The sequence below is a fragment of the Haliotis rubra genome, unplaced genomic scaffold, assembly GCF_003918875.1.
Source record: "Haliotis rubra isolate DU_JTF1 unplaced genomic scaffold, ASM391887v1 Scf48, whole genome shotgun sequence".
NCBI lineage: Eukaryota > Metazoa > Mollusca > Gastropoda > Lepetellida > Haliotidae > Haliotis > Haliotis rubra.
Genome location: NW_025767168.1, coordinates 1,797,052 through 1,808,325, shown reverse-complemented (window position 1 = coordinate 1,808,325; position 11,274 = coordinate 1,797,052). Strand labels below are relative to the sequence as shown.

Here is an 11,274-nt window from a genome sequence, read left to right as displayed (position 1 = left end):
AAATTAACTTTCAGAAAAAATAAAATTGTATGACGTCCTTTGTAAAATAAGAATAAATAATTGACGACTGTGTATACTTCTATTTGTGATAAAAGTATTCAAAATGCTTAGTCAATTCCTTTGTCAGATATTTCGCAAACAACAGTTCAAATATTGATGTTTTTCATGCCTCGGTATCACGCAAGTTTTACCAAATCATTTGGCTATTCTAGTACAAAGTTTCTTCGTGATAAAACTTCAAGATTTCACTTAATTCCTCTGTGTGTTCTCTCAATGTTTTAGTTTAGTGGCGTCATGGTATCGTATGACGTAATAATGGCTTCGATGATTTACTGAAAGTGATACTTGCACTTGTTTTCGTTCACTAGAGCAACTACCATTGTGATTTCGCTTAAAAATCCTTTTCTTCCTATATTTAATTCAAATATTCACGGAAAGAATATTTGAAGAATATTGGGATAAGCTAGTTTATTTTATGCAGATACAGTTATTTATACTTACTCACTTTTAGCAAAGATTATATCCTTCATAGCAACCTATTGTGGCGTGCCTGTCCAGAGTTGACACAAATAAACACACGGTGCCTGGCTGTCTTATCTCATACGACAGTCGTAAAGGTGAGTGATTAGATCATGTCGTGTCTAGTGTAACATATATTTAGTTACCTCTGGTTTATTCACCCTCAGCAACAAGAGATCCAGTTACCATCAGCTCATCAGTCTCACAATATGTTGTTGGAATTGGAAACATACATACAGACCCAGCCTTTGGCCTGAGTGGAATCGACTGATGCGGGATGGTTATTACACACATCAAAGTTCACAACACATTAGCTGAGTCGGACCTTTGTGTTCAGTAGTCATGCGATGACAGCCTCACAACCTTCACGTTACATTATGCGTGTACGGAACTGGTCGATGACAAGTAATTGTGCACTATAAACATTCTCAATTGGAACATTCGGTCTTCATGAATTGGTAAATCCCAGCAGCTGTTTTCCTTGTGATTTAGAGTCTCCTGGAGATATTCTGGTCCTCCTACAATGGCTTAAGTTGCTAATGGCTTGATACTTCCCTAAATCACCTCCTGTGTACTTCCTTCTTGAGTTCGAATCCAGGATGATCGTCACGCAAGCGCATAACCCTGACGTAACTCTGTGTCATCGCTCAGACCAGGCTATTCCAGCAGTGGAAAGTTTCTCGGCTAGTGTCCTCGATAACTGCATTAACAAGTAGAGAACAACCATGGCTATTTAAAAGAGAGTGAAGGATAAAAACAGACTCTAGTGGGTAAACAGTTGCTGCTAGAAATGGCACAATGCGCTTTGTTTGCTGTTTCGTGTCAGAAATAGATTTATAGATTTGATATGGAGATATAAGGGCGATGAAATACGTTGGTGTGTGTATTCACTGTGTCGAACCCATCAATGGGCGGTGACGTAGAAAGAGATTCTATATACAAATAGAAGAAAACATGGATACATCCTCCGAAGACGAGTCGCCTCCTCCAAGGAAGAGGTAAGTACATCTCCTGTTACAGTTACATTTCAACAGAAATGAAATTAACATGAAATTTACATTCAATGCATTAGCTCAGTGTAAACTAGGAAGCAGTTAGGGAGATCTATTTCTGATGGTGATGTCATGAATGGAAACCATGTTGGATAGCTCAATACCAGAAAGAGGTACATGTTGTATATTTCCTAACACTTGATGCCACTGGAATAACGTAGCGGACGACGTGTCAGGACTATCGTCATTTATGAGACTGAAGATGTATTGATTTGTTCCGTGCACTCGGTAAACTCAATATACACTGAAGCACAAAGGGATCAATGAGATGATCGTCATGTCTTCAAATGTTTCTAAATGCTTCCACAGTCGTAAAGCGCTCTGGGAAAGAATAAAGGACAGCTTCAGTTGATAATTACGACATTTTCCAGTAGGTCTGGTACTGCTTCGGTTATCATCGGTTAGAACGGATGTTAATATATCGCTCGAAAGAAAATGGTAAACTAGTTTTGCCGAGCAGCATCATATCATGAGTATATATGGTTAATCACTACTGCAATCAGGATTTTTAATACCTATATACCAAAATAAATACAATCTGTATGTACAAGTTTTGATATGGATTACGTACTTGCGATCTGTGTTATTCTCAGATTGATTGTTGCATTTTTAAATTACCCATTAATGGTAGCGTGTATTTCTGGTAAGGTTCGTTGTGTATTTTAAAGAATATACCACAGTATAGCATGGTGCATGATCTTTAAGACAAAGACGACGTGTGTCTCACTTATGTCTTTTGTATCCAAAACCCAAGAAACAGCTAGAAACATAGTACAGTGGAACCGTGCCCTTTAATATTTAACTTTCTATGATAAGGATTCATGTTACCAATTTGAATTATACATACATGGGAAAGGATTCAGTAAAAATTTACCAACTTCTTTTAAAGTTTTATACAAGAACTTATCCCTATTCTACTGCACCATAAAGCATAAATATCAGCTTTAACACAATGCCTGTTAATCAAAACTAATATTTATTAATCATTCCATGTCAGCCTACCCATATTACCACTTAATGAAAGACATCAATACAATTCACCAACGAAGTCATGACTTACTGAGCATGTTAGCCACGCAATATCAGGATGTCTCAGGTGTCACGCTTCCTCTCGCACTACCTACAGTAAACACGAAAGGACGTTCAAGGGCAACGGAGACACTACATAAATATTCTGATACGAGATGAATAATGAAATCACGAATGTCTTCTTGAACGTGTTCTGTGTCGCGGATCAGCTGGCGTTTCGGCGTTATATTGACGTGCCACCTCAACGTCGAACATTATATAAATACCAGCCTCCATAGGCCTGGTAGTGCACTGCCTTGCTTATGTATATCAGCATTTGAACATTCGTGCACACTTATCACATAAATATGTTTTTTATTGTAACTCAATACATTTGTAATTTACCACGTATAATGGTGTGTCTTTAATAAGTATATATTTTACGTAAATTATCATTTCCTTAAAATTCATTGTATTCCCACAGTTGGGTGAGATATATGAGTTCCTTAATATGTTTATGTTATACGACTCGCCTTCCCTAAGCAATGTTTCTCAGAAATAAAGCAGACATACATTTAGTGGCATTGTGTCGTCAGAGAAAGGTAAACAGTACTGCCTTGGTGATTTGGCAATAATAACATCACCTTATCTGCTTAGACCGTACTTCTCTGCCGTGCTGACCAAATGATGGTCTGCAGTTCTTCGAATCAATGCTTCTACGTCAATATCTGAGTAACATTGAATCAATCGCTTTATGGCATTCATTCATCGAGGAGTACATGACCCAGAAATAAATGTTCATATTTGTTTATTAGGTTTCCGATAGCTGTTAAACTATTTGGATGTTAACAGACCCTGCTCCGCGTTGACATACACATCAATCAGAACGAATAACACTTGGTCGTGTCAACTAGTGTGGGTGTGATGACATCTGAAATACGATCCGTTTGTTGATTGCGGACGTGATAGATTTAAGTGTCGACAATTACGGGAGAGGGAAAAACAACATCCGCCGTGTATGCACGAGCGTCACTGTTTCCCCGACTCCTGTCTCGTCGGTACACGTGGGCGGCATTCCATACAATTACCATACACGTTGGTAATCGAAATCAATATGTATAAGGTACATGTTTTGCAGCTGTGGTTGAATCGCCGACAGAATGGGACGTTCTTAAGTTCATCGCTCGCTCACTCACTCACTCACTCACTCACTCACTCACTCACTCACTCACTCACGCAATCACTCACTCACGCAATCACGCAATCATGGAATCACCTGCAACATGTGGTCAGCCAAAAACTTGAGACAAGGTTACCCAAGTCATTCACTCGCCATCCTCCAACGCACCCCAAACCAACAAACCTCAGACAAGGTTACCAAAGTCATTCACTCGCCATCCTGCAACACACTCTTAACCAACAAACTTGAGATAAGGTTACCAAAGTCATTCACTCGCCATCCTGCAACACACTCTTAACCAACAAACTTTAGACAAGGTTACCCAAGTCATTCACTCGCCATCCTGCAACACACTCTGAACCAAGAAACTTGAGATAAGGTTACCCAACTCATTCACTCGCCATCCTGCAACACACTCTTAACCAAGAAACTTGAGATAAGGTTACCCAAGTCATTCACTCGCCATCCTGCAACACACTCTTAACCAAGAAACTTTAGACAAGGTTCGCCATCCTGCAACACTCTTAACCAAGAAACCAAGGTTACCAAAGTCATTCACTCGCCATCCTGCAACACACTCTTAACCAAGAAACTTGAGATCCTGCCAACAAGGTTACCAACAAACCTCAGACATTCACTCTGCCATCCTGCAACACTCGCCTTAACCCAAAAACTTGAGACAAGGTTACCCAAGTCATTCACTCGCCATCCTGTAACACACTCTTAACCAACAAACTTTCAGACAAGGACAAGGTTACCCAAGTCATTCACTCGCCATCCTGCAACACACACTCTTAACCAACAAACTTGAGATAAGGTTACCAAAGTCATTCACTCGCCATCCTGCAACACACTCTTAACCAAGAAATTTGAGATAAGGTTACCAAAGTCATTCACTCGCCATCCTGCCATCAAACTGCATTCACTCGCCACACACTCTGAACCAAGAAACTTTTAGACAAGGTTACCCAAGTCATTCACTCGCCATCCTGTAACACACCCTTTGCCAACAAACCTCAGACAAGGTTACCCAAGTCATTCACTCGCCATCCTGCAACACACTCTTAACCAACAAACTTTAGACAAGGTTACCAAACTCATTCACTCGCCATCCTGCAACACACCCTTAACCAAACCTTAACCAGAAACAACTCATTCAGCCATCCTGCAAGGTTAACCAGATAAGGTTACCAAACTCATTCACTCGCCATCCTGCAAACTCTTCATTCAAGGTTACCCAACTCATTCACTCGCCATCCTGCAACACACCCTTAACCAACAAACGGGAGACAAGGTTACCCAACTCATTCACTCGCCATCCTGCAACACACTCTTAACCAACAAACCTCAGACAAGGTTACCCAAGTCATTCACTCGCCATCCTGCAACACACTCTTAACCAACAAACTTGAGACAAGGTTACCCAAGTCATTCACTCGCCATCCTGCAACACACCCTTAACCAACAAACCTCAGACAAGGTTACCCAAGTCATTCACTCGCCATCCTGCAACACACTTTTAACCAAGAAACTTTAGACAAGGTTACCCAAGTCATTCACTCGCCATCCTGCAACACACTCTTAACCAAGAAACTTGAGACAAGGTTACCCAAGTCATTCACTCGCCATCCTGCAACACACTCTTAACAAAGAAACTTTAGACAAGGTTACCCAAGTCATTCACTCGCCATCCTGCAACACACCCTTAACCAACACAATCATTTGACAAGGCAACAGTTAATGTAACGCCTGCTTTACACATTTTGATCATGTCGTTGTCAAATTTCAGTGAATATTTTGTTGATGTAAATAATTATTAGGATCAAGGTGTTGCGAATGTACACAGAGTATGAACATGATTGGGGATGTTCACATCATTATTCCCGCCATACGTCTCAAACTGCGTGTTGACTGGTTACGTTTCGGCCTCATAGGGGGTTTTCAGACAAAGCAGCCTGCACAAGCTAGCAGTGTCACCTAAATGCCCCGAAAACAACCAGAAAGATGTTTTCAGAAAAAACGAATACATGAGTAGCAAACGACCTATAAAACCAACAGCGGAGGTGTTGGCGCCAAACTAACGGGCTGAAGATAAGCTACCCCAAAATACGAAATATTTACGAACAGATATTTACAAATCAGAAGGTGGCACAGAATGGCCATAAATAAACAAGGAATATTTACATAGTACTAGTTTCGGTATTGTATGAAATCAAACATTAAGTTAATAAAACATCTACAATACATGGATACACTTGACGACACACATCAGATAACCTATATCAAAATAATTATGAATGATGAAAGCATACGTTTACTATTAAACTGTTAATGAATAAACTTCATGCATAACCAATTCCCCAATAACACCATAATGAACATCAAGATGCCGATCTGACAGCGATGAGCGCCGAGTCTTTTATGACCCAGTGACATGGATATATTGACGTCATATTATATGAATATCTCAACACATAAAGCTAACATACAAACGACAGCCAGCCATTTTAGTTCTACCATAATGGCAATCACTAAGTGTGCCTAGATGTTAACAATGGGTGAAGACACTGCCAAGAGAAGTGGAGATCTTGTTAAGTCTTCCACTAAACTAGGCAGCAAGCGTTTGCTGTTTAATTGTGCTTGACAACCGACGGCCCAGACAATGACGACGTACTAATAACGGCATCGTGGACGAAAGTAACTTACTGTAAATAACCCTGTAGAACAGTTGACCCAGGCGTTTTCCGGTAGTCATTGTGTCTAAGTGTTATGCTGGGTTATAAAGGCGATGTAAAATGATCTCATTGGCTGGTGATAACAGCTTAACGGGATGTGTGGATGTGTTGTAGAATTGTCATTTGTTTATCACCACAACCAGGTCAGCAAGGGAAATACAACTAACTACATAACGCCCGTCTGTGTTTTCCGTCATATTGCCGGATCAGGATATACAGTATTTGAGTTGTTTTCACGATGAGTGAAATTCTAGTACCTTTTAACCTTTAAGTATTTTTTCGTAGGTTTGGTTTGAACGAGTGAGTATGCATTTTATGTTATTCCATCGATATCACAGCTGATGTTCCTCAGGAATGGGTTTGTACTCATGGCATCTAAATGTCTGCGTGTCAAGATTATTATGTTTATACGAGGCTACACCTAATGTGTTTGGTGTTTAAGGAAACATGGTTCAGATATGACAATGTTTTCTCGCTGCAAGTGTAGAGTCAAATCAATTTTACATGCCTGCATGGCATCGCGATGGACTAGATACCACGGACTATTTATGTGCTTCGTTCATATTAATTTATTTAAGCTGCATTGATTGACCTTCTTACAGAATCTTGAGGGAACTCATCGCCAAAAAGACCCGTGAAGATCAGGGTTAGAATTGATCTTCAGTAAACCATGCTTGTCGTAAGAGGCTACCTACGGGATCGGGTGGTCAGGCTGGCTGACTTGGTTGGCACACATCATCGTATCCCAATTGCGTAGATAGATGTTCATATTATGCTGAGTGTGGCGTAAAACTGAACACACTCACTCACTCATCGCCAAAAATGAAACGACAAACCCCTTTCCACATTTCACAAGAAACCTCAGTTAAAAATATCGTCGATTGTATGACTCGGACCACGAGCAAGTGTCTATGACTCAGGTTGAAAATACTGAAAAGAAATACGGATATGTTTTCATGTTTATGTAAATTAAATAAAATGATTATTTTTGACTAGTATAAAGAAACGCATGCACGAACATCACCGATTCTATTGCAATAAAATGTAGTCATTTATTTGGCTACAACGATGAACTATATAACCCCAACTGTCAAGGAGCTCCTAAAACCTCATTGAAATATGTTTATCGACATTTTCCATTACGAAGACCCGAAATAGAAAGCAATGCGTAAAGAAACATTTCAATCTGATGCTTTAGTAGTACTGATCTGAGTTAATGACAACAGAGGAAACTCGGGCAAATGAACCACAATCTTTCCTCATCACGTGGTCTATAATAAAGTTCGCAATTACGAAAATCTAGATTGATCGTCTTTTCCGTCCTATAAAAACGCCTCTCCTATGGTTAATGACGCATCTTGGGCATACATGACCGTAAATCATGTTTTTTGATAAGCTGACAAACCTGTTTGTGATTTACCGAAATTTCCGAAGCATCCCTCTCAGCCCCTGAACATTTTTCTGCTAGCACTATTCATATCCTTGTCTGTATCGGGTATGGTAATTGATAAGGGTCGCCTGTATGTGTACGATATATATTGTTCATATTGATTGGGTGTTGATGTTGAACTTTTTCCACAAAAAATAAGACTAGTGAATTATGAGAGTGGTTATTGACCAATCGTCCTTGGGTGTGTTTTCTTTGTAATTTCCGGCTTAAGAGAGACATATTTACTGTAAATCATGAAATTAATGCATCACGAATTTAATGCGAGTGCAAGGGTCTAGTCTAGTATTGGCTCTTCTTCTGAAAGTACATATTCTGTTCATAAAACACGATGCTGCCAGGTACTGTCTCTGTCGTAAGATAGTTGCCATCAACTAGCGTGTAAATAACAGATTATACGCTATATATGCTATTGTCATATATTTTTGAAGTGATAGACAATGGTTTGAATACAAGGAACAAAACATACTCTTTACAACGTACCCAGATCATTGTTTTTGACATAAAAACTGAATGATACGCCGTTCTATGGGGCGATTACGGTTTTAACTCAATTCAAAAACGTCTTTGTATAATGGATTAAATAGTGTTTATTGGCAACGATGCTACATTTCATATGTAAATATCCCTTGAGCAAATGTAAAGGTAAAAGATATGTCTTATCTTCATCAGGATAAGGAAAACAAGTTTCAGGGAATATTGTAGCAAAGTTTTGTTGAAGTAAGTTAATCGTATAAAAACGTTAAGCGACTAGGGGAGTTGGCTTAGGAGATGTTGTATCATTAACTGTATCGTATCATCGTATCGTTGCATGATGCACTGAATCGTAAATCGAAAAAAAGACATTTGTGGAAATAGAACATCATATTTTTCACTGAGTTTTCACAAAGTTTTATTTGGTATTTTAGATCAGTGTCAATGTTTAAGCCATTACCTTTTTGACTTGTTCTTTAAGATTTTCGAGACCAAAGTTTGCCAAATTTTATTATACGGTGCAGAAATATGGGGACTGAATGTTGTTAACGAAATAGAAGTTGTACATGTAGCAGCTTGTAAACGATTTCTAGGAATAAAATTCTGTTTCAGCCGCATGTTGTGCGAGGCGAATGTGGAAGATATCCATTGTATATTTATACCATCAAAATGGCTATTAAATATTGGTGTAAATTATTAAAAATGTCAAATGAGCGTTATGTAAAGAAATGTTATAATATGTTTGTACAAATGGAAAGTAATGGTTGCAAGAGCTGTGTATCTAGGATAAAGCATACATTAGAAGTCTATGGATTTGGATTGGTTTGGCAAGAACAGATGGTTCGAAGTGAAACGCTATTTTTAAATGAATTTCTAGGCAGATTCAAAGTTACGTATCAACACGACTGGCATTCAGCACTAATACAAGGCACAAAAACATTTGGATAATCGCTGTTTAAAGATATGTTCGGTGTTGAATCTTATATCTTCACAGTTAGCTAGTTTAAACATAGACGTGCTCTTGCTTAGTTTACATCGGGGTCTCATAACCACGAATAGAAACTGGCAGGTATATCGGAGAGGCTAGAAATGACAGATTATGTAATATATCTAAACTGCCATATATAGAAGATGGATATCACTTCTTGCTTATTTGTAATAAATTACATTGCGGCGTCTGTACATCCCGTTACAATTTTATGAATATCCAACAATGCAAAAATATAATACGCTTCTGCAGTCATCAAATGCAGGCATCTTAAAAACATTATCACCATTTATACTTTCTCACTCTGTAATCTTCGATGTGTAACCTGGGCCTATGGCCTATATTACTTTTCTGAAATAAACCACCACCACTGATGTGCTGAAAGGCACAATATCACACATTTTCGACAATATTTTGGCCTATATTATATATATTGGGGCTTATGCACCACCTTTAACTTCCTATTGATGCAATAAATGACTTATTATCCCTTACGACTTGCCTGAAATCGATCATTGAACTTCGAAGCGAACAGCTTCCAAACACAGAACACTTGCCATGTAGGGAATGTAAACGATTGCTCCGTACATCGAAATCTGTCGCACGCGGTGTTGTGGGTGTTTGCCGAACTGGTCTCAATCTCTATAGGGTATTCGTAAAGAGCGCTCCAAGGGACATAACTCTATGGGTTTCGCTTGAAATAAGGTTCGGCCAGTAGAGGGCGCGAGAGTCGATTAATTTATTCGAATCTAAATACGTAATTTTTGGAGGAATAAATTATACAGTAGCTTCCCTACTGATAGTATTATTGAGAGAAAATTATTATTTATTTTTTAGAGAAGTGTGGTGTGAGTCACGGCTCGATGTTAGTCTGACACAATATAGTGGTTTCTGAACATGTAAACTTTATGTTTGTTGGAAAATGATCTACTTGTATGGAAGCAACAAGGCATGTATGAACTGTCCCAGGATGAGTCACAGATAAGCATTGGCTGTTGTAGTATGCCGTCGTACCCCAGCGGCATCGTTGACACCTACGAACGTTGGGAACAATTTGTCTATGCTCAGCCACATTATGGACATGCTGCAAATCTAACCACGATATCTCAACCCAATTTCTCCCCATTGCCACATACGACATGATGTAAATCTAACCACGATATCTCAACCCAATCTCTCCCCATTGCAACATACGACATGATGTAAATCTAACCACGATATCTCAACCCAATCTCTCCCCATTGTCACATACGACATGCCGTAAATCTAACCACGATATCTCAACCCAATCTCTCCCCATTGCCACATACGTTTGTATAGCCATAGATAGAGCTGCCCTGTCGCAGCTCCAGCAGTTCTGGCCACGTATCATGTATATCCACGTATCATGTATCCACGTATCATGGATATCCACGTATCATTTATATCCACGTATCATGTATATCCACGTATCATGTATAGCCACTCCTGGTGAGACATGTATTAATACAGAGCACAGTTGACTGACCACGACTGACTTTCTTGCATGTTAAAGCTTGCGAGTTACACAAGTCTTAGTGTAAAGACAGGACACCGACACTTGTTAATAAAATTAAATTTGACTTAAATTTAACCTTTGTAGGTTGTGTTGAGTACATCACCCAGTCTACCATTGGAAATAAGATAACGTGAGATACCTATGACCACCTCGGGTCATTCCTGAACAAGTTGAATGTCGACCATCTTGTTATGGAAGGTAGCGAGTGCTGACAAAGGCATTTGGAATCGGATTACTTCTCCACAGCTATCTGCTGATTCCGGCAACTCATGGCTGTTATTAATTGACAACTATCGATCTGATAACCGGTTCTTTAATAATAAATACAACTGTG

The 11,274-nt window shown here is 39.2% G+C and overlaps 1 protein-coding gene across 1 annotated transcript in view; it reads left to right on the top strand.

Annotated features, from left to right (window-relative positions):
- Nucleotides 1-738: 738 nt before the first annotated feature.
- The window catches only part of LOC124291037 (potassium/sodium hyperpolarization-activated cyclic nucleotide-gated channel 4-like), a 157,514-nt gene continuing 146,978 nt past the window's right edge, over nt 739-11,274 (top strand). The window contains exon 1 of the mRNA XM_046727936.1: nt 739-1,517. Within this exon, the coding sequence (XP_046583892.1) occupies nt 1,474-1,517 (44 nt within the window). The 5' untranslated portion in view covers nt 739-1,473. The remainder of the gene's footprint in view (nt 1,518-11,274) is intronic.